This window comes from Syzygium oleosum, unplaced genomic scaffold, assembly GCF_021117445.2.
Source record: "Syzygium oleosum isolate NSW1041296 unplaced genomic scaffold, Sole_v2.1 Sole_v2.13, whole genome shotgun sequence".
NCBI lineage: Eukaryota > Viridiplantae > Streptophyta > Magnoliopsida > Myrtales > Myrtaceae > Syzygium > Syzygium oleosum.
The window spans coordinates 2,828,542-2,852,700 of record NW_026607497.1 but is presented as its reverse complement, the minus strand read 5'-3'; the positions used below and the strand labels follow the sequence as shown (position 1 = coordinate 2,852,700).

The window sequence follows — 24,159 nt, the reverse complement described above, 5'->3', positions numbered from 1 at the left end:
GTTTATAAAACTTGCGATTTATTATTTATTTATTATTTATTAAATTCGCTTTTTTCTTTTTGTTTTTTTTATTGGATCGGAATTTGGATTCGGCTTTTGAGTTGGTCGTCTATTTCGGACAGGATTCAAGTCTATCCATATTCCTTTTTCCAAATTAGATTATGCAATAATCCCCAGAAAATTAGGAGGAGATAAAAAGACGGAAGATCGAGAGCCGCTCTATCCCCCTTACATATAGGCATTTCCTATTTTTAACCAATAAACCGACACGAAGATTGCGCAATCCGCATTTCTATGTATACATACGTCGGAGACACGTATTTATGGCCGCTTCAAAAACTAAAATTAGGAGTGCGCTGCTTAAGGTCCGAAGCATGCAACACGGGTGGGGACACATTAAGGAAATAGGGGGATGCGCGTCCGGGTTCGATTTCTTCTGAGCAGTGCGCGAGCGATACCGTGAAATTTCCGCTGGAAGAATCTTGCATTATTGTCTACCCATGATTTTATTTTTCGTTTATTCCAATATTTAATGTTTTTAGTTTGATAATAAAAGAAAGGCGGTTTTTCATTGACCGGGTTTACTTTGACCGGGTCATTGCAAAGACTAGACTGGCCCGGACGAGCATCAATCGTGCAGGATGGTGATGACAAGGGAATTGGGGTCAATGCTTGGAATAACGTAGGGACAGTGCAATTGCCCAAATGGGGACGCTCTGGAGCATTTTTTTTCAACACAACGCGCCTTCGGGTGGTCCACGTCAGTGTCGGTTGCGTCATTTAGGACCGGCGGCGTTCATGTCTTCGGTTTCCGATCAAAATTGTGGCAAAACATGAAAATGTTTAGGGTTCAGTCGGTACGATTAAAATGTTTAATGCCGAATTAGCAAAAGTACAATTTTCCCGGCCTTTGGGGTATCCCGGTCTCCACTCTTTTTAGTACTTGGTGGTGCCAAAGTCCCAGGAGTAATCTTCAAATCATCTCTTCATTATGCTTTAAGACAGCTTTTCTGTAGACCTCGTCTTCTTATCTTGCCATACCCAATTGCTGCAAAATTCTCCCGCTCGTACATGGTCAGGTGACGGAGACGTCGTCGTTTATCATAACGAGCCCGCCTTGTTAGAAAAAGTGCGTCTGGTGTGGTTTTCGCGAGTTTTCGCGGTGTTCTCTCTTGAAAAATCCGGCCATTTGGACTTTTTCTCCGGGTATTATCTGGAAACAGAGTCGTGACCTAAGCATGCTTTTCCAATCGCAAAAAGGCGAATTAGTTGGTCGCCGGAGATGCTTTAACTGGATTCAATGTTGCTAAACCATGCGTTTCTGTTTTGTTAGTACATACTTGACCATATGGATGATTAGTGCATTGACCTCGAAGTCAAAGTTTTATGGTTGTCGTGCCAGAGAAGGAGCATCGACGAGGCACCCCATGGGATTCAAGGAACAACCTCAAAAGTCACGACGCTTTTACGTGTTTGCAAGTTGATCTAGGAAATTGGGAGGAAAGGGAAATTGAGGGGGTGCGAAAGGGAAATTAGGGTGCGTTTGTTTCGCGAAAAACTCAATGATAACGGAAAATGATTTCTCGAAAAGCATTTTTTAGGAAAATAATCAGTTTTCCTTTGTTTGTTGATATGCGATTGAAATTATTTTATGATGTTTGGATTTCATTGGAAAATGATTTCAATCTCCAAGGCCGGCGACAAGCGGCTAGAAGGAAAAAGAAAGAAAAAAAGAAAAAGAAAAGCAAAAAAAGAACGAAGAACGAAGAAAAGAAAAGAATAAAATATTAAAAAAGTTACAATGAGCAATTCCGAAAAATGTTTTCACCTCCTCAGATTAGAGAATTCACTTCAATTATATTATACATGATGTTTTCCTTGATCGGAAAGTGTTTTCCGTTAACTTACCATTTTCGACTAACCAAACGGGTGAAAATCCGAAAAACGAATTCCCGAAAAACACTTTCGCTCGAACAAATGGATTTTTAGTGAAAAAGATATAATGCTTTTCGTCCATTTACTTCCCAAAAAAGAAATTAAAATCTATATTGCTTTCGAGTTTCGACAATCCCGATCATTTTCCAAGCTGAGTGTAAACGCGTCGTGTTCAGATTAGTAGTAGGCAAAGAAGTTATAGGACGCGTTCGTTTCATAGGCACCGTCACAATCACAGACTTGAAAAACCCCTGAAATTGTCGAGGAGTTGGAACAGTCCTAAGTTCACTTGGCATTTCCCGGAGGAATATGGTTGGCCAACCCCTTTGGCACGCAATTAACTATCAAGGCTCGGTTTTTTTTTTTTTGTCTGTTCTATCTCTGGCTTTTCTCGTTCTTTGACTTTTGCTCTGCCTCTTGCAGAGGACGGGAGTCGAATCCTGCACTTGTGATACTAGCGTCCCGGCCCCTCCTTAATTCCTTTACCAGCAGGACCGCATGCCTATTGGCATTTTTTCAAGATTCGTTTGTTTCGCGGAAAATGTGATATTTTTTCGGGAAGCCAATTTTCACGAAAATGGCAATATCTTTTGCTATATGATTAAAACCTAAAAATGAACTAGAAAAATTTTCTACCGTTTGATATGAAAAATCTGATATGATTTTCTTGGGGAATACCAAAAAAATTCGATTTCTTAATCTTGTCTTTTTTATTCTTTTCTTTTCCCTTCTTCCTCGGCCAATCGCCAGCCATGCCAATGGCCGGCCAAGGCAAACGCCGACGACTGGCCACAGGCGAGATACAAGCTTGCTAGATTCTAGCAAGCCGAGCCGAGCCGAGCCGAGCCGACTCATTGGATTGGAAAGCTCAAGGACTCACTAGAGGTCAACGAGGTCGAGCTCGCTGCCTCCTCGTCGAGCTTGAGCTAGAGGTCAGCGAGTCGCGGCGAGCTCGAAATTAGCAACGAGAACCTCCGATTACTGTCGTTTACATTTGCTATGAGATCAGAGAAAAGTTCCAGAATCGATCCAGCACAAAGAATTCTTGTCGTGTTCGTCCCCTTCTCCAATTCAATTTGGTGATAAGTTTAGTTCAGCTATTTGATTCATGGATGTGTCGAACTCATGGGACGCCCTTCGCAACGAGGTTCTAGTTTTCTTCGTTGTTGTTCTCGTTGGAATCGATTTGACTACCTCGGGCTAGGTCTTGAGCTCGTGCCAGAGGTCAGCGAATCACGAAGAGCTCACTTGTCGTGCCACGCGACGCCTCAAATTCATCAAATCTGGCAAGCTTGAGCCTCGTCGGCCTCAGGCGAGCTCATCCCTCACTTGTGGTCAATCGCCGACCGCCGCCATGCTTGGCCACCAGCAAAAGAAGAAGGAAAAAAGAAAAAAGAAAGAAAAGAAAAAATAAAATAAAATAAAAAGAAAATTATTTAAAAATTATATATTTTTAAAAAAATATTTTTATGAATATGAATATTTCATTAACTAAGGACCCGAATCTGAGCACCTAGGACCCATGCTCGGCCTTTGTGAACTCGGACTTGAGTGCTGGGAACCAAAGCTCGAGTATTGGAGACCCAAGCACAGCATTTATGGACTTAGGCTCGGGTAACGGGATATCGGGCACAAGCACTAAGGCTTCAGGCCTAGCTTGGATGGAGTCTTAGGCTTGGCCTTGATGGACTCGGGCCCGGGCGCTAAAAACCTAGATTCGAACATCAGGGACCCGGGAACCAGCGTTGAGGTTTTGCGTGCTTGATCGTAGAGTTTCGCGTCTAAGCACCGATATCCAGTCATATTTTAAAAAAAAAATTACGATTTTTCAAAAAGGAAATCATTTTCCTGAATTTTAAGCATGGGTTTCCCGTTGACCCATTTTTCTAAGCTTACCAACTCCAAAAAATGAAGAAAATGATTTCCCAAAAAATGTTTTTTCCAAAATAAACGGAGCCCAAGAATTATGGTCTAATTCTCTAAAAAAACTTCCAACTTTATGTCTAGTCCCAATTCTGTATCTAATTTTTTTTTGATTTGAAAATTGGGGAAATTGGGGATGACTAATGACAATTTTTGGATGGAGGGCTAACAGGGGCGGATTTGAGACTAGATTGAAAGTTGATGATTTTATAGCAAAAGGAAAAAGTTCAGGACAAATTTGGGTGTTTTTTGAACAAAAGAAAAGTCTGGGGCAGATTTGGACTGCACCAAAAGTTGAAGCTTTTTTTAGATAAAAAAATTTCGAAACAGCATTAGGACTGGCCCTAAAATTGGGGTATTTTAAAGGAAATTAGGCATAAGAATTATGGATTCGTACGACTCAATAATTATTTGATCTAACATGGACTGAAAATGGTTGTATGTAACTGGGGAATTAATCAAAAGCCAATCAGCGCCTACCTTCTAGATTTAATCATGGATTTGACTATCCACGTGCCCAACGGGATCACAAAGGCTCGAACGGCACTTCTGGGCCGAGCCATCACGGACTCAATCGGGTTAATAAGCCTGACCCGAGGGTCCAATTCGATTCTACTCACTTATCGATCAACTCTACTAGCAAGTAGCAACACTTAAATTAAATGAAAAATAACACAAATAGTCCATGAATAAGAGAATTACCAAAAAAGTCCTAAATCTTTTTTTTGTTAATTGAATTCTAAATCTTTTGCATTTGTACCAATTTAGTCCATTCGGTCAATTTTGGCTCGAAATCGCTGAAGTGGATGTCAGCCGTTTTGCGTGTTGTAACCGCCTAATCGATGCTAATGTTAACATTTTTAATAATATTTTAATATTTTTTAGAATTTTTTTTTATTTTTTTTTATTTTCTTTTTTCCTTCCTTCTTCCTCTAGCCGATCGCCGGACCTTGAAGACCAGCCAAAGGAGAGGGCCGGTGAGGGCAACCTCACTGTCTCTGGGCGAGGGTCAACCTCGCCATGCTCATCCTCGCCAGCAATGGCGAGGTCGACCTTACCATAGTTGAACTGAATTGACACAAAGCCTGACCCAAGGGTTCAATTCGATTCAGCTCACTCATTGATTAACTCTACTAGCAAATAGCAACACTTGAATCAAAGTAAATAATCCTTCAACTGTAGCCTAATGTATAACGTGGTCCATGAACTTTTTGTACATATTCAATTTAGTCCCTGAACTGTTCAATGTCGTCCCTGAATTTGAATTGATGACATGACAAAAATGAATATTTTTATATAATTCAAGAACTAAATTTAATTAAAAATTTATAGATCATATTGCATATCGTGCTAGATTTCGAGATCATTAGTGAAGAAATTACAGGGTGCGGAAGAAAGAGAGCGCAAGCAGAAGAGAGAGGGATTGCCTGAGGAGTAGGGAGTAGCGTGTCGAAGTCGAAAGCGTCCCCACTCTTCTACTTTCTTGGAGAATAAAATCCAATACTTTGGACAAAGCTTAGGGCAAAGAACCTTCTCTCCCTCTCCCTCTCCCTCTCCCTCTCTGCGCGCACACAAAGATCACTCCTTTACCGTCGTCTCCTTCAAGAGACCCGCCGACACCGTCGGCAGGACGAGCAGCGATGGCGTCGCCGATGGACCTCCTCCGATCCAACCTCTCCCGGGTCCGGATACCCGAGCCCACCAACCGCATCTACAAGCAGGAATGCTGTGTCTCCTTCGACACTCCGGTATCTCCCCTCCTCCTCCTCTTCCGGCAACTTGAATTTCCCCACTTAGAAAATCTGTGCTCGGCTTTGTTGAAACCCCAAACTGGGTTGCGGATGATTGTGAGTTTCGGTGGGCTCTGGCTCTGGCTCTGGCAATGTCGGTGCGATGGTTCTGTACCGCTTTAGGCGGCGTTTCTTGGGTTTGTCTTGCGGAGGTGCTTAGGGTTTTAGCTTCGCTTAGGCCCCCTGATTTTCAACCGTCAATTTACATGTTGCGGGCAAGAATGGGGGTGCCCTTTTTCAATTTATATGCAGGAGTTGTCGAGAGTGGCCGTGATTGTGCGTTCTTACCTGGGTCGGGTTGATGGATTGATGATTCTTGTTCACCGGTTGCAGAAATCCGAGGGCGGGTTGTTCGTTGACATGAATTCCTTCCTTGCTTTTGGGGAGGAATTCGTGGGCTGGAACTTTGAGAAGACGGGAAATCCTGTATACTTGCATATTAAGCAAACGAAGAAAAAATTGGTTTCTGAAGATAGGCCGTTGAAGAAGCCGACTCTTTTGGCAATAGGTACTCTTTGATCACAGTATATATTTGGTTTGTCGATTTTCTTTGGACAATCATTTCGCATGCTTCGCGCCATTTCCTTTCTTTCTGTTTATGTTGGGCTGACTGTTTGCTTTTTACTTGCTATTGGTTTTTCAATTTTCCATCATCTTTGTGTTAACAACTGGGAATCCCAATGATCGTGGTTAACCTTACTCTTGCAGAACTTTCTTTTTAGTATGAAGCCGCTTTATCAATATAAATGATTTTTTTGCCCATCGCACTCTTTCTTGATCCCTAAATGCTTGCTTTAGCTTTGAAGGAGCTACTCTAAAGCTCTGAACTAAGAGAACCTGGCGCTAGAGAGTATATGGAGAAATTCTTGTATTATACAAAATTTTGGAAGATAATGATGTTTTTTCCTTGAATGAGTTAAACAGGTCCTAGTCAGCAGGTTCCTTTTTTTTTTCGATTTGCTTTCCTACTCTGTGTTTCTCTTTCAAGCAGGTTTTTCATTCATAACCTATCTCTGTGTACAGTAAGGGTCAATAGTAGTCTGCCACTAGATGCCCTAGTTTCATCACATTTATTGCAGATCCTCGGGGCATCTGGATGAGAGCATTTAGTTGAGAGGAACTGACACTACTAAAGAAGGAGACACCATTCTGTGGAAAAATTTGTTTTGGAGTGAGGTTGATTCTCTTCCCCAGTGACGTAAAGTAGGCCCCAAGCAATAAAAAAAAAACTTCCTGTTATTTGTTTTGGTTATGTTTGTTATGTGGTGCTTTTAAAAGTAGACTCACTAATGTAGTAGTTCGAGGCTGGAAACTCTGCTTGCGATGTGCCTATCCTTTTTTGCTTCTTTTTTGTCAATATGACAAGAAATGTGTATGTTGCTGTTGGCGGCATGGATATTTATCTATTTTGTCCGACTTGTAGGCATTGATGGTGGCTTTGACAATGGTGAACCTGAATATGAAGAAGCCTATAGCATAGTAATATTACCTGGATATATATCACTGCCATTTCCTTCAGTGGAATTGCCAGAGAAGGTGCTACTTGACTCTCCCTCCTTCAGTGCGTTTTCATGTAGTGATTTTACTAGTTTGCTTTAAAGAAAGTCTCTCTTGTAAACTGTCAGGTGCAGTATGAGTCATCATTTGGACTTTTTTTGTAGGTAAGGTTGGCTGTCGATGCCATTTTGTTGTCTGAAGGTGCTGAGAGGAAAGAGCAAGTTGCTGCATGGGTAGCAGATAAGAAGCAAGTTAGTCCATATGCCACAAACTTGCTACAGATTGACAATGGTGTTGCCGTTCCTCCTTCTGGTTGGAAATGTGCCAAGTGTGACAAGACACAGAATCTATGGCTCAATTTGACTGATGGAATGATTTTGTGTGGACGGAGAAATTGGGATGGAACTGGCGGCAACAATCATGCTGTTGAACATTACAAGGAAACTGGCTACCCTCTAGCTGTGAAACTTGGCACTATAACGGCTGATCTGGAAGGAGCAGGTAATGCAGCCATGTGATAAACATGCTTAGACACAAATGGATGAGGCATTCAATACTGCCTAAATGAGAGTTATTGTGCAATAGAGATTTATTTATGCTTTTTTTAAAAGCATTTGAGAAGAAAACTATGTCCCTTCAAAAGTGCTCTCACTTTGCTCTTCCCAAACCAAGTAAAAGACAGAAAGATTGTGGAGACTTATAGTATCCTACAACAAGGGATTTGAATACCCTGCTATACCTATAATGATTGCTTAATAGACTCATTAAAACCCACCTTAGGCCTAAAGTGGCATAAGATGAAGTTTAAAACTAAAAGAAATTACTTAACAAAGGCTTTTGGGTTGTAGAATTCAGATGAGTGCTGGATAGATGTGACTCATGAGTGGAAGATGGTATGGGGAATGCTTGAGATATATGATGAATCTTTGGAGTGCCAAATGGACAATTTGTTGGTTTTTGTTTGTCTTTTGAAGTTTTTATCATTCCAGTTGCAAAGAGAAGTCTTAGTTTTGTGTATGTTTTGGTTTTTACTCATAGTGAAAAGCTCAGTTTTGGTGAATCCTTAGCATTGGCTCTTAAAATTTGTGAAGTACTTCTGGAGTGGGTCATACCTACAGTGCTTGAAATGATTGGCAGAGAATTCTGCATTCGATGAAATCTAATTTATTGCATTGTGGCAGCTCAGACGTTTTCTCATATCCAGAGGATGAAAGTGTTTTGGACCCACATTTAGCGCAACATCTGGCATTTTATGGCATTGATTTTTCATCATTACAGAAGGTACGGTGTTCATTAGAGCTGATAGTGATTTGGCTTTTCTGGTCAATTTGTTGGATGCAATTTGAGTTATTTGAATAGAGTGTTTGTGGATTTCAAGCTGCTATAATGTTGTATGAAATGGGTTATCCTTGTTATTCGATATCTTCCATATTCCCGCTTATTGTAATGGAGTTCATAATGGTATGGTTACTTGGTTACTCTTACTGAATTCACAATTTATGTTCGAAGTGCAGGGAACTGTTTGAATACCTAAAACCATGAAAATGGTTCAACTAACTCTAAGAGTTGATCAAGTAAGCCATCAAATATAGCAATTATAACAAACATAAGAACGTTAAAGAAATGAATTGCTTCCTTGTGTATAATTGCTTATTTTCTACCTATGCCATTGCGTCATACCGTGTTGAACTTTTTTGTACTGATGAATATTAGTCTAGGTGTTTAGCCACTTGCAATAAGATTCTTGAGGTAGCTTGAAAGCATGAATTATTAAAAAATCTAATCTTGTGTAGAGGTCCATTGCTATGGAATTACGTGCATGTCCTAATTTCAAACAACTTTGACCGTTATCTTAGCTGACAATATGGTTATGCTTACCTATCTTAAAAATGGTAATTCGGTTATGTTTGAAAATTTAATATAACATACTTAGTCGAGTTCTCAGTTGTATATTTGGATATTTGGCTTATCCATTTCATGATGTATGGTCATGAGGTGTTGTCTTCATTTTCTTGCTGACAAAGCTTACATTTCATACCCTTGAGAGAATCAACTTTATGCAGCATAGAGGCTTTCTATTCTTCTTCTTGATCAATATGATGCCTGTGAACTTGTTGTATAGGCTTTCAGTCTATTGATTTCTTGCTTGCTTTTGTGATTTTCTGCTATATGACAAATGATGTTCTCATTGCGTAGACTGAAATGACTACTGCCGAAAGGGAACTTGACCAAAACACTAACTATGATTGGAACCGAATTCAAGAAAGTGGACAGGAGGTTGAACCCTTATTTGGTCCAGGTTACACAGGACTTGCCAATCTTGGTAATAGGTAATGATTATTCGGATGATGTATTTATGTTTCTCCTTTCCTTTGTTTGCTCGTTTTTTTATTTGCCGAATACTCGTTTCCTTATTGAGTTTTTGTGCAGCTGCTACATGGCTGCGACCATGCAAGTTGTATTCTCAAGCCATTCCTTTTGTACACGGTCAGTTGGCCCTTCATCTTTGGAATGATATTGATTCCATAACATATGTTTTCAGTACTCATTGAGTTTATTGCTTGATGATATCGTCATCAGGTACTACATGAATCAAAGCCTAAAATTGGCTTTTGAAAGGGCTCCTGCTGATCCAACTGTTGACTTGAACATGCAGTTGTAAGTGGTTAATGGCATAGTGATGCTTTTGTAATTCTTCACACGAAATAAAATATGTTAGTTTTCTTGCCGCCCAATAAAAAGAAAATTAGCAGGATGTCGTTGTATGACTTGCCTTGGCGTTCTGCAATTTGTTCTTCTTAGTGCTCTGTGCTTTTTGCTATAAAAGAAACACTCATGAGTCTCCTTCAGTCATGCTGAGTACCAGCGCTGGCTACTTCTCTTTTGAAAGCACACGGATGAATGTGTTCCTCTCATCTCAATGAAATGGTGACACATGCAGCTGAGTTTAGAGAAGTTATTGACAAGATGTATTGGACTTATGGCCCTGGTGAATTATGCTGATGTTTGGTTGTATGTGTCAGGACAAAGCTTGCTCATGGTTTGCTGTCTGGTAAATACTCTGTTCCAGTACCTGAGGTAAAAGCTATGATCACATTTTTTCCCCTTTTCTATATATTATATCTCCTTGTCCTTCATTAATAAATTTTCCTATGTTCATTTTTCCAGAAGGATGATGATGCAAATGTCTCAAAAGGCTCTGTAAGCTTTCTTGCCAAGATTTATTTCCTGATCATTCAGCAATTTATTAGGAGAAATCCTAAGCTCGCACCAGTGTGTTAAATATGTGCATTTGAAACTTCTAGAGCTGACTTCACCTGGCTGTAAAATTGCAGTGGTATCTTTTCTATTATGGATTTTTCGAGCACATGTCTTTTTTCGCACGCCGGGATTTTATTATGTATTTTTTTCTTAAGATCCTTGCCAAGTCTCTACGTGTCTTAGACTTTTATTCTTTCTTCTTGGATTCCCTATTTTGAACACTTTTCTTATCATTATTTAATTTGCATTCTTCGTGCTTGCAAATTTGTAGAAGCAGGAAGGGATACGGCCTCGTATGTTCAAGGCTTTAATTGCTGCCAGCCACCCTGAATTTTCAACAATGAGACAGCAGGTATGCCTGCTCTATAAGCTAGATGCAAACCATGCTGTATGTGAAGCTGTAGGTGATGTGCTGTATTGTAGTAAAAATCTGTTTGTATCTTAGCTTATCATTTGGTTAGATATCAGTTCACTTGAGATCTGACTGTTTAACATTATCTTCTCATGTACTTTTTTTTGGTTGGTCTTCTCATGTACTTTGGTCGATTTTTTTTCATGACCTTTTCTTTTTCATTTTATTTCTACTTTTGACACCTATTCCATAGGATGCTTTGGAATTTTTCCAACATTTTCTTGATCAAGTTGAGCGAGCTCATTCTGGGAATCCTGAGGATCCCTCGAGAAGTTTCAAGTTTGGTATTGAAGATCGGATATTGTGCCCATCCGGGAAGGTCACTTACAGTAGAAGGCTTGACAACATTCTCTCCCTAAATATTCCACTGCATGAGGCCACAAATAAAGGTAAATATTCTTTCTTTTTCACTTTTAATTTTTGTAAGTGTTTATGTTGTTAAGATGGCCCTATTGTTTGCTTATCCAGCGGAATTAGAAGCATTCTACAAGTTAAAAGCTGAGAAAGTTTCTGAGGGAAAGGAAGTGTAAGTTCTATATGTCGTATTTTTCAGGTGCTCATCTTTCATTCATGATAGAACATGTTTACTGAGAATGATATGCTGGCAGATCTAGTGATGAAATTGTACGTCCAAGGGTTCCCCTAGAAGCATGCTTAGCAAACTTTTCAGCTCCAGAGGAGGTCCAGGATTTCTACAGCTCTGCCTTGAAATCGAAGACAACTGCTATTAAGTGAGCTTTATGACCTTTCAATCTGTGGATCATTTTAGCTGTCATTTGATTAGCTATAATATCAATGTCTTTGTATGGCATTGATGTAATACGTGTACATCTTGATGAACAAGCAAATGCTTAGATGGACATACGTTTGGCTGAATAGTAGAAAGTAGGCATGGAGCTTTTCTTGCTTGCCATTTCTTGTGATCTTAGTGAATATGAAGCCACAAGTTTCCTCTTGATCAATTTTTAGGATCCAGTCAACAAGGTATCTTACATTGAAAGTTGCAGGCTTGAAGCTGTGTAATCTCCCACTGTGCTGCTGAAGACTGCCGATTCTATAGGATTTTATATTTCAAAGATCCTTTTATTGTCATAAATTCTGTAGTTCATCCGCTCTCTTCTCCTTAGGATGCACATATCACTGCTCCATGATTGTGAGAAGAAAAAATTATTTTTTTAAGAGACACCAGATGCAGAATTGCTCACAGCACCACTTTACTAACAATAAATCAACTATAAAATTACAGGACAGCTGGTCTTACATCATTTCCTGACTACTTGGTGCTTCACATGCGGAAATTTGTGATGGAGGAGGGATGGGTACCAAAGAAGCTTGGTATTTTGCATACAACTGAGTTTGCAATTTTGTCTTATGTGAGAATCTGGTTGATTGTTTTTCTTTCTGTCTTTCGATCAGATGTGTATATTGATGTCCCGGATGTCATAAACATTAGTCACATGCGGAGCAATGGTCTTCAGCCTGGAGAAGAGCTGCTACCAGAAGGTGATTGTGACATAAATAAAGTGTTTTACTTTTATTATCCTAACTTAAAGGGTGCAAATGCGAATTTTTTATGAAGTTTCATATTCTTGTCATTCCATTTAGGAACTTGTATTTTTATTGAGAAGTTTTTATTTGAGAGATATTAGCTGGCGATAGAATTCCTACATTTCTTTTGGCCCATTTCCTGTGGCTGCTTTCATCATAGTAGACTATCATTTGACCAATGCTTGTGTATTTTATTGACAGCTGTTTTATTTTGTGCTTTACAGTTGCTGAGGATGAGGTGGGATCAAATAAGCTTGTGGCCAATGAGGATATTGTTGCTCAACTTGTATCAATGGGATTCAACTATCTGCACTGTCAGAAAGCTGCAATACGTACGTTAAATGCTGGAGTAGAGGAGGCTATGAATTGGTTATTGACACACATGGATGATGCCGGTATGTAGCTGCTACCTTGGTGGATTTTGTTGCTGTATGGCCCCTACCATTTGCACTTAAAGTGAAAAGGACCATGATCCTAATAAAGTTGTAACTGAAATGGTTTCAGATATAGACATCCCTATTTCTGAAGCAGATGTGATTCCTGCGACTGCATCATCTACAGTTGACCAATCAAAAGTTGATACTTTGGTTTCATTTGGTTTCCCAGAAGAAATAGCGAGGAAGGCACTCAAAGCATCAGTATGGATTTTGTGGCCCTTTGTTGTTTGCATTCTCTCATACTGCTCCCTCATCTTTTTTGGGAAGATGTGCAGCAGCATTTTTTACATGGATGTTGCTGAAGATAATCTAAAGATGAACTGAATTTTATCAATTGTGACGGGTTTAATTTCTTCTTTTTTTTAGGGTGGTGATATTGAAAAAGCAACAGATTGGATTTTCAGTAATCCAGATGCCTCTGCCTCATCTGATGTTAATGCCACCACATCGAACTCTACACCGAGTCCAAGTGACGCAGGTTTACCTGATGGAGGAGGGAGTAAGCGCCTCATCACTTTGATTAATTCTTATGCTTTCAGATTTTTCAGTTTGTTTCACATGGCTGAAATTCGTTATTCTGATAAAAGATGTCTAGCTTGGCGTCTCTGTTTTGTTCAATTACTAGCTGCAAATCATGTGTTCTGGCCAAAATCACTCATCTAGTTTACAAGGGCTTTTGAATCAACTTGTTTTTCTGGCTCCCTTATTTATGGTTGTTTTACTGATTTTAGATGACATTGTAATTGATTCTTCATTACTGTATAGCTCTTGTTAACCTACTCTCCCAGAATTGGGAGGGTTGATTTTCTCCTAAGATGATCACACATCATATGAAAAAGAGTCTAATGGCTGTGTGACTTAGAATATCAACTTATGTTTTTTTTTTCACCGATGCTTAGTATCTTAGTGGGTAAGTTGACCCTCTCAATTTGAGCCAATCGCCTTTTTCTCCCTTTGACGAGACATTCATCTGTTTCCCTCTCTTCAATTGCCATTGAAATGGAACTGGACAGTCTAGATTTAATTTCTCAAGCACATAACTTCAATTTGATTGGGCCATTAATATGCAGGATACAAGCTTATTGGATTGGTGAGCCACATTGGAACCTCCACACTTTGCGGTCACTACGTTGCTCACATATTGAAAGATGGTAGATGGGTAATCTTTAATGATGATAAGGTCGGAGCGTCTGTGAACCCACCCAAGGATATGGGTTACTTGTACTTCTTCGAGAGACTAAATAGCTGAAGACATTTCAGTGACTTAGCATCAGGGATATAAGATGTTTAAGGAGGATCCCTTAATGTTGAGCAAAGCAGTACGTGGAGCGGCTTTAAATTCTGCTTCCTTTCTGGGTTTGAGTGGTAAACTCCGCATACTCATTTGGTTCGTAATTCGTACGGGCTACTTCAGCGAGAACCTGCAGCGACATTTCTAACATTTGCTGGCCGGGGCTTCCCTTCTCTTGGGGACAAAATGTCATATTCATTACATGATTTAGGATGCATCGTCGAGGCAAATTTGAGGCATGATGAATTTTTTGGATCGTGTGTCTTGAAATGGGTATTTATCTTTCATTCAAAAGACTGGGAATCTCTCTCTCTCTCTCTCTCTCTCTCTCTCTCTCTCTCTCTCTCTCTCTCTCTCTCTCTCTCTCTCTCTCGGGTGTGATATGCGCTTCGCTGGTCGACGAGGACTGTTGAATGTTAAGTAGCGTGCGGCTTAACCAATCATGTAACTCGATACGTCGCTAGAAATCAAAACGCAGATCGTACTGGGTTGCAAACGGTGGAACCAATTGTATAATGCTAAAGTACGAGTAATGTATATGCTTAAAATGCAGTTTCTCCAAAGTGAGCACAAAGAGCTCGTCTGGTCTGTTGAAATGATTAAAGTTGATAGGTGCGGACTTTAGCCTTGTAAGAGTAGTGCATGTATCCCTTCATGCCAAAGTATAACCTCAAAGGCCAAATTCCGAATTTGGTTTTTCTTTTACCCCCCTAATAATTTTAATTTTCTGGCAGCGACCTAAGGAGTTAATGTGGGACGCAGAAAAGATCTATGATACACGTGTTATCTCCAATATGTGGCTCTACAACACTGTCAGCCATACACTCTCCTTGCCTTACCTCTCCTATCAACTTTTGTGGTTCCTGTTCTTTTAACATAACTCTTAGCACACACTCCTCCAATTCAACTAACACCAGCACCACCAACCGTCTCTGATTCTTTCCGAGAATCTCAGCCATGGCTGCTTCAACCCTCTCTTCCCCAGCTCCTTCTCAGGTACTTCTATTCTTCACCGTGTTATTTGTCTTGCAACCGTCTTGTGATTGTCCACGCACGTTCAATGTGAATCGTCAGGAAGAACGAAAAAAGAAGGAACATTTTCTTTAGTCTTAAGATCTTTTTGGATTATTGAAATAGGCAAATTTGTGCTTTGGGCTTTGCTTTTTCAGCTGTGTTCGAGTAAGAATGGGATGTTCGGTGCATCGTCATCACAAGCACTGATGGTGAAGCCAACGAGGACATCCGTGGTGGGAAAGGACAGGGGAGTGAAGATTACATGCCAAGCCACGAGCATACCGGCGGACCGGGTGCCGGACATGGAAAAGAGGCAGCTCATGAATTTGCTGTTGTTGGGTGCTCTTTCTCTCCCCACTGCTGGCATGCTAGTCCCTTATGCCATCTTCTTTGCTCCACCTGGGTAAGTTGTTATCGTGCTCTTTTCACAGATTTTGCAATTGCTCTGCAACAAGATTCTTTAATTGGGATTGTATTCTGATTAGTGTGAAGAGAACTCGGGTATAGATTCTCCCTTCTTGCCGGTCCGAATGCTACGTGTCTGTAGGGAGTTTTTGAAATTGCTATGTACATTTCGGCTTGAGGATGAGTCATGTAATTGCTCCTACTATTTCGACGTTTACGCGAGTAGAAATTGCACAGAGATTCCACGATGGATTCTATCGTGTTGGATTGATACAAATTTAGGCGAGTTAATTAATGGGCTAGCCTGTGCTTGATGGCCGGTATGGTGGTCTCTTGGAGGGGTTATTACTTTGTCTTGATCTACTTCCCTATAAGATTTGTCCACTCATTGACTTGCTGGACTATCTAGCTGTCTCGACAGAAATGCTTGTAGAATTATTACGCGCTATGGGATGTGATCATATTTACATATATATGCAGTTGAGCTTGATCAATTACACTTGTGGGTTCAAACAGTCATCAGTTTGTCTTCTGGATTAGTTGCTGTTTTGTACCTGGGAAATATGGTCCCTTAACTCTCAGATTCTGACAATTGTCTCTTCTGCAAACCGAGCAGAAGCACAGGAACTGGTGGTGGTACCGTGGCAAAGGACGCGATTGGAAACGATGTCATTGCTGCCGAATGGCTCAAAAACCACGGTCCTGGTGACAGAACACTAACTCAAGGATTGAAGGTGCTTCCAATCTTCGAATGTTTCGAAAAATATGATCACAATGTTTAGTTACTAGGGCTTTGCTCTTTGGCAATACCTGGTAAACACAATCTGAAAGAAAAAAATACATTCAGCCGACAAAAAAGCTCTTCTTCTGCAAGACTTTCATCATCCATTGGCATTGGTGAAGATTTTTTCTGTCGGATGTGTATCACGTGTCCTGGATCAGCAGGGTTTTCCATTAAAATCGAAAAGCATCTTTGAGTTACATAGGCTGTTCATGAAAATACATTACGTTGTGCTGCACAAACTGGTCCATCTTTGCGAAATTCACAAGTCATTTAGTCTCAAGTTGCAATCAAGTTTGTTTTCATTTCCATAGTCGCCTTCTACACACTGCCCGTTTCATCCAAACTTGAAACACTTCCTATTACAGGGAGACCCGACCTACCTCGTCGTGGAAAGTGACAAAACACTGGCGACATACGGCATCAACGCGGTGTGCACGCATCTCGGTTGTGTCGTGCCATGGAATACTGCAGAGAAGAAGTTCATCTGTCCTTGCCACGGTTCTCAGTATAACAACCAAGGGAGGGTTGTTCGAGGACCGGCTCCTCTGGTAAAACCCCTAAAAAAATTGCTAATCCCAACATTTAGCTCCTTCATCACACTCTTAATCCCTGTATTGACAAAATTGATGTTTTCGATCTTGTTTTGGAACAGTCACTGGCCTTGGCTCATGCAGATATTGATGATGGAAAGGTAGTTTTTGTCCCATGGGTTGAGACTGACTTCAGAACTGGTGAAGCTCCATGGTGGGCATAGAGCCACTTCATCTGGAGCAGTTCCAGTTTATACTTTGTCTTTCAGGCACTTTCACTTCATTTAGCAAGAAGATCATTGGCTGAACCAATTGTTGACGCATGCCTAAAACAAAACTCGCAAGCAGTCATTTTTTATTTTTTACTCAACTATATATTTGTCATTGTTTTCACATACTGAGATTCTCTTGGCTGCAAATATCATCTCGAAATTCGTTAATTTTCTGTCCTGATGCCAATCTATACGATCGACCATCTTCAACAAGTGGATTGCTTCATACATGCCGTCTTCGCTCAACCGGACTAGGACTTTCAAATCATAGCACTCATGCTTTTTCTCGAGCCACCTCCAGAGCTTAGATCTTTTTGCTCCAATAAGCATCTGGTGAATTTGATAAGACGACTATTACACCTGATGGAGATTAGTCGAGCTATGGAAAAACCTCGGATACTCCATCATCAGGGAAAAATGCAAACTTTTTATTGGAAATGAACAGCTTTGTTGAGGGAAACAAAGTAGGCTCTCCCATCATCAACATTCAAAGTGACCATTGACAATTTTGATGGCGCTGGAATTCCATTGGGAAGTTGATAACTCATTAGTGCGATGAGATGCGCTGGCAAAACAATTCAACCATTGTTCAGCTGCAAATGAAGTTTTTCAATTCAGGGATTCGATTAGAAAGGCAGTGAAGTAATCAATTGGAATATGTTTGGTAGATTACCTTCTAAACAGTTGTAACCTCAAAAATGCTATTACACCAAGAGGCATGTGTTCTAGCAATACAACAGGAAAAGTCCCGACGAAAGAAATGAAAAGAAATGGGAAGTGCGCTCATTCGATGAAAAAATTAGTATCAGCCTTTCCTGTAGATAAATGAAAGTAAGGCCTACCAAAAAAAGAAAATCCTGTAGAGAAAAGAAGAAAAATAGGAGAAAATAGACAAAAAAAACAGTGAACTCGTTAAGGAGACTATCAAACCAGCCATTTACTTTTATTCACTGAAGAATGTATGAGGAGTTTGCGACCTTCTACGGAGCCATGAGACTTTCAATGGTGTAAAAGAGAGACTCTGCCCAATCAGCTTTGAATAACAATGTTTGCAAGGTGTTCATAACATCATATTCTGGATCCAATTTGCGCTGCCATCCCTGGAGGAGAAAAAAAAAGACCCTTCTGAGGCATATATCGTATAAGCTTACTCAAAATATCTCGGCAAGCAAGCATGCTACGGACCAAGAATATATTCATGGTATCTTCATATTTGTTCCATAATCCCTCAACCAAAGAAATGGCTGGCAGTGTCACCAGTGTAAAGGAAAGCAATTGCCATTCTTTGGATTTTGTCGGAAAATATCAAGATTATGAAGAATCTCAAATACATCACCCATACAAGCACCCAGAAGGCTCTCATGAGACCTTGGACAACTGTTATTGAGACCTTTTTGCTAGTCTTGAAGCAAAAGGCCTTAAATGATGCAACTTATCACCTCTCCAAATTACTTCATACTTGAGAAGATTTTCATTTGGTACTCAAATATTAAATGTTCATACTCAGTGAAAACCATGTTTCCATGGGAAATAAACAAAACTGGTCTGAGCATAGCCGCCATATCTGCGTTAATACAAATGTCACCTTCGTGAAATAACAATTGTGCTACAACTGACAAGGCCATATAATGGGAGAAGAAAACTTCTCGTATGTTCAAAGAGACTACAGAATCATCCAGCACAAACCATCATGGGAAGTTGTGATCAAGCTTCATTGATAAGAAGGATGCACTTTTCTCTCAGAAGAGATGTTAATGATTGCAAGAAAATGCCAAAGTTTACCTCCAGAACCAATGTTGTTACCATCACGGTACAAACATTGCCATCAATATTGACTCTATGACGCCTGACATGCTCAAGTAGTTGATGCATGCAATCAGCTGGATGAACATCATTAGCTTCCTGGGAGCCCCAATAAGTGAAAGACTTTTCTACATCCTGATAAACCAACAACAAGTGTTCTTAAATATGTCAATATGAATGAGAATGAGATATACAATCAATCAATCTGTTATTTAGATAAGGGTGCACATACTAATATGTAATTGCCACATGATCATATGCTCCATAGTTTAACCCTCATATGACAAAACGGAAAAAGCCAATAAATTCAGTGACTGTTTGCTTTATGAGAAACCAAGCAAATTAAATTCATTGAGGAACTAAAAACTTATTGGCAAGAACATAATGAATACGTTACCTTTATAAAAGCTCTTGGATCAGGGCAACTTTGCTTTCTGGACAATCTCAGTGTGTATTCGGCAGCACTCCGACCATCTCGAACGGCTACAGCCTTAAAAAATTCTAACAAATTTATCTGGTCTCTTTTGGATAGTTCAGCAGTCATTCCCACATCAAGGAAGATGACATGAGGCCTTGATCTGAAGGGTTGCCTGTGTGACAACTTATTACCAGTTACTCGAACTAGAATGTTCCCAGGATGCATGTCCGCATGGACAAAATTGTCGACCTGGACAAGGGTAAAAAGAATCTCAGAAACAAATTAGAGAACGTTACAGCAGGTAATAAGTTCCGGTTTGACAGAAGAGCTTAAAACACAGAAACAGGAAAAAGAATGTGAACAGGTAAGGAGATTCTCTACAATAATTCGGAAGGTCGATCAATATCATATCCAAGGGAAATAATAATGAATATAGATAGTAAAAAAGACTTGAGCTCAAACTTGGGACAAGGATATTCCCATTTTCACCAGACAGTTCATCAGCTAGTTGCCTTGAGTAATTATGAGTTGTCACTTCTTTCACCACAAAAGCAGATACTAACTCTCACAAACTACTCAAACCAATTTTAGTGGTCTGATTTTGCCACTGGGCACACAGATGGATGGACACAGAAAGTATCATGCTGTTATGCTGCATGATTCAGATAATATGCAACAGTAATGTCAAATATTCCTCAAGTCAGCAATTAGGAATTCAACTTAGTTATTTACAAAAATTATGAATCTCATGATCCTTGATGCTAGAAACATGATCGACTAGGAACAAAGAACAGAAAATTGAGTTAATTTTATATCTGGTGTGGTCCACTACACTTTAGGATAACCTGCATTTGCATTACTGAACTTTAATTGTTATTACCTAATGCAATGAATTTCGATTTTACTTGTACTTTGGCTATTAGTAGATCAATTTTCTATCAGAAATTCAATGAGGTTGCCTAAATGTACCGTGTAAGATTACAGATTACATGTCCACGGGCAATCATGTAGAATTTCAGCAGAAGAGCCACAGTGCATCAATTACAAGTAAATCAAAGTTTAGTGCACATCAGCAAATTAGGTTCAGTTTCCTAGATGAAAATTATCCGAAAGTACAATGGCCATATGTGAAATTTATCTAGAAAAACCTCACCAGTCACAAGGTCCTAACATACATGAGTAAAGATCATATCTGAGTCAAGCAAGCTACTGTGAATAGAGATGCCACATGTATGGAAATTTACCAAGAGCATCTTTAGAAGAGCATGTGTTCCTATATGAGCAAGGGCACTTTTAATTGCTTCATGCCCTTCAAGCTTCTCAACATAGTGAAGAACACCTTCACCTGGTTCAAAAGTTTCCACTAGAACAGCAGGGTGCACAAGGGGATAGAGAGGCTTGGGGAACGACACATCCTTCCATTTGCGGAAGTTGTAGATAAACCGGCTCAAATGAGCTGCTTCCCTGGCAAGATCGACTTGAGACATCATGAAAGCAGCAAATTGCTGTAGGCTCTCATCCAATCTCATCCATTTCAAAGCAGGAATGAAGTTTGACACTTTAGCGACAAAATTAATTATCGCAAAGTCCCTTCTTATTGCCTCACCAACACCAGGATGCCGAACCTTCACAGCCACCACCATTGGCTTCATCTGTTGGCCAGGGTATCTGTACTTTAGAACTGCTTTATGAACTTGTGCCACACTTCCAGATGCTAGAGGTTCTTCCTCAAATGATTCAAAAATCTCATACAGCTTGCGGCCGAATGCCTTTTCAATTGTTTTCTTTGTGTAGGGGAAACTGTGAGATGGTGCTTTTGTATGGAGTTCTGCCAGCTCATCACAAAGATCTCTTGCAAAAAGATCTGGTCTTGTTGCAGCCCACTGACCCCATTTTATAAATGCAGGGCCAGCCTTCTCTAATGTAGAATGGACTAACTGAATCCATCTTCTCCTGAACTGCACACCTAGAGTATCTGCCAAGGGCGCCATGGATGCGCAAGGCCAGAACAACATGGCTAGATAGATAGCTCTGAGAATTATAATAAAAACTTCTAGGGTTGAAAACAGAAATGAAGTCAAATAAACACGCCCATCTTGTGCATTCATATACATAGTACTCCTTGGTGGAATGCGCTCTGCTTCTGCCCATGCTCGCTCTGCCCACACAAGCTCCCCAATTATGAAGGCAATGACTCCAGGAGAAATTAGGTTTGATCGTGTCAGAGCGAGGCTCACAGCACCAGCAATTTTACTGATTAGTGGCAAAGCAGGCCCATTGTTACGATATAACAGAGAGAGCCTCTTCCAAGCAACAAGAGCATGGTTTGGAATGGTAAAGCAACAACTTCTAGAGAATACTCCTTTTGCTTTATAGACTGTATGAGGGTAATATCCTCTCAAAGGAAGTTTATAATGGTAGCTAAAGCGGTGGGAGTATGGTCGATGACCAACCTTACAGTAGGTTGCGAGCTTAATCTGTCCTGAATAACTGGTCTTAAGGTATGGAAGCAGGGGACGAGCAACCCTCTTTATATTGTCGAAAACCAAATGTCTGCATTCACAAGTTGAAAATTACACAGTTTAACGCCAGCAGAAAAGACTGGTACAAGTCACCAAGATTGAAACAGACGATGAAAATTCACTCCGATCGGAGCAATAATTCCTCCTCCTTTTATTAGCTCGAGAAAAATCATGAAGGAGACAAAGAATGGCCCGACTAGATATGCGAGACGGGTTACGCGATTGGCCGAGAAACCTCGAGAATGCATTCGCCCTGGAATTACACAAACATGTCCAGAACATGATCCAGAAACACCCATTTACCCCGAAAGATTATCTTGCAGAAAGTGAGGCGGGCACTCAATTATGAGGACACCCTCTTCGATATCGTTCATCATGGAGGAACCCAAAATTCAGAAATTCCTAACAGACAAGCGATTGATGCAGAGGTAACCCATATAGCAGGAAAACACAGAAAAGAATACATTTTTTTCGTCCCCAATGCATCCTGCTCCATTCTCCTCAAGTTATGTTTCAGATTCACGACAGCCATTCCTATCCAGCATTGCAATCCCGATTAACTCTTCCTTTCTAGATTCATCTCTACTAGAACAGAGACCTTGAGATGTGAACCTTAGGAAAAGAGAGAGAGAGTCACCTCGACATAGCGATTGGGGTAGCTCGGAATCAATACCATCCGAAGCGCGCAGATGAACCGCACCACTTGCTAGCATTTTTCCTCGAGGAAGGCGGTGCTCGGCAATCCATCGACCGGGGGCGCCTCAGCCGTCCTCGCCGCCGCCATCGATGGTGCTCCGGCGGCCCATTCGCGGCGGACCAGACGCCGGTGGAATCGATTTCGGGGGGGTTGCGGAGCCGGAGGCGGGGAACTCGTCGGCTGGTGGCTGGGGGGCGGTGTTGACGGGTCGGGGGAGGGGGGAGCGAAACGAGAATGAAAATACGAATTTGGATCGTTGGTCTCTGTGGCCAGTGTAGCGGTAGTAACAGGTGACACGTGTCCACACTTTTAGTCGAGTCAAGTCGAGCCAAATCAAATCGAGTTAAATTGTATCATCGAATTGATATGGTCAAGGTTTGATGAGCAAGAGCTCAAGATCAAAATTGATATTGAAATCGAAACTGCAGGGATAAGAAAAGATAATAATTTTGTTGTAAATTAACCCCCTTTCCCCTCCTATTTTTCACCATTCCCAACTCATGTGTCATTTTCCTAACACTCTTGCTTTTTAAAATCATCTATTAATCTCGTTTTTTGCTTTTTCTATTCGATGTAATCGCACTCCAGACATCGCAACAAACAACAATTTGATAAACTGAATGCCGAAGGAGGTATTTAGGAATCACAACCATCTCCTCAAATCGGCATTCACCAGTCGACGGGCTCTCACGCTTTCCACATTACGCACTCCAACGAGACAACACATGGTCGAACGTCAATGCAACCGAGTTGGTGTACCGACCAAGAAGAAGAAGCATTGACATATTGGAATTTTTCGAGATTAAAGAAATCCTAGGACTGGACTGTCATGTAGTTTGTAAATAGTGTTAAACAACTTTTGCCCACACATACGAGAAGCAGGGCAAGACATTTGTGTCGGTACAGAGAGAACAATTGCAGTTAATAAGGGCGTGTGCTTAGTCCTAAGCGGGCCAACCAAGTTTATCTGTGCAATATCAGATTTCAAATTATACTAGTATACTAATGCAACATGTTTTGAATGTACTATGTACAGTTTTGGATATTGGAAAAAATTATTATGTTCGCGTAATATTTATTAATTCGCAATTTAATAATTCAAAACTTTGTTCTATGAAACTTTATTGCATTTTTTCCATAATTAAATTTAATTGACAAAAAAGGCCTGGCTCATGGGCCAGCACAGCCCAGTTACCAGTCCTACATGTAACAAAGTTTTGGTATCGGCCACATTTGTTTTTGAACCATAATGGGCCTCAAGCCGTTTGGCCCATGATCCAGCAAGAATTTGGACCGGTGCAAGATGGAAGCCCAGTTCTTTTGCTGAACTTTTGAGAAAATGCTCCGCTAACATACACTGATTATGCTGTCATTAAGTGTTAATCATAGTCTATAAAACCAAAGACAGTTCATAGGTAAACATATAAGACCCTTGACATGCAATTAAAAAGTGATAGTAGGCAACATGGTCATCGACAATCTCATCTTTGCACACGTGCCAATTGAGTCATAATCTTTCAATTTTATTAATTAAATCATAAATCTTTGATAATTTGTCAATGTAGTCATTTCGGCCGAGTTTAGCCGGAAATTGATAACGTGGGTGCCAATTATCTTATG

At 40.4% G+C, this 24,159-nt stretch overlaps 3 protein-coding genes across 5 annotated transcripts; 2 read left to right on the top strand and 1 right to left on the bottom strand.

Moving 5' to 3' along the window:
* The first annotated feature begins 5,380 nt into the window (after window positions 1-5,380).
* Window positions 5,381-14,388, top strand: LOC115687637 (ubiquitin carboxyl-terminal hydrolase 14). The gene is made up of 20 exons (XM_030613269.2): window positions 5,381-5,606; window positions 5,982-6,156; window positions 7,072-7,184; window positions 7,310-7,646; window positions 8,332-8,426; window positions 9,342-9,475; window positions 9,576-9,632; window positions 9,726-9,803; window positions 10,169-10,223; window positions 10,314-10,346; window positions 10,678-10,758; window positions 11,012-11,207; window positions 11,287-11,344; window positions 11,427-11,549; window positions 12,065-12,153; window positions 12,235-12,321; window positions 12,591-12,761; window positions 12,871-13,004; window positions 13,170-13,302; window positions 13,874-14,388. Exons 1-20 carry the CDS (start codon window positions 5,499-5,501, stop codon window positions 14,050-14,052), a joined length of 2,436 nt encoding a protein of 811 aa, XP_030469129.1. The 5' UTR covers window positions 5,381-5,498; the 3' UTR covers window positions 14,053-14,388.
* A 518-nt stretch (window positions 14,389-14,906) lies between these two features.
* LOC115687654 (cytochrome b6-f complex iron-sulfur subunit, chloroplastic-like) lies at window positions 14,907-17,267 on the top strand. Its single transcript, XM_030613293.2, has 5 exons — window positions 14,907-15,090; window positions 15,264-15,511; window positions 16,130-16,247; window positions 16,663-16,845; window positions 16,950-17,267. The coding sequence occupies exons 1-5, from the start codon at window positions 15,052-15,054 to the stop codon at window positions 17,049-17,051; spliced, it is 690 nt and encodes a 229-aa protein (XP_030469153.1). The 5' UTR covers window positions 14,907-15,051; the 3' UTR covers window positions 17,052-17,267.
* LOC115687653 (uncharacterized) lies at window positions 16,242-22,781 on the bottom strand. Of its 3 annotated transcripts, XR_008817876.1 has the most exons (7): window positions 22,480-22,781; window positions 20,565-21,873; window positions 19,300-19,569; window positions 18,882-19,037; window positions 18,041-18,199; window positions 17,773-17,847; window positions 16,242-17,692 (listed from the first exon to the last, which is right to left on the bottom strand). XR_008817876.1 is itself a non-coding variant. In XM_030613289.2 (6 exons), exons 1-5 carry the CDS (start codon window positions 22,485-22,487, stop codon window positions 18,080-18,082), a joined length of 1,863 nt encoding a protein of 620 aa, XP_030469149.1. In that variant the 5' UTR covers window positions 22,488-22,781; the 3' UTR covers window positions 16,242-17,692; window positions 18,041-18,079. The 3 variants fall into 3 exon arrangements, 1 of the variants encoding a protein (XP_030469149.1); XR_004006481.2 differs by having other exon boundaries at window positions 17,773-18,199; XM_030613289.2 differs by lacking the exon at window positions 17,773-17,847.
* Window positions 22,782-24,159: the final 1,378 nt, after the last annotated feature.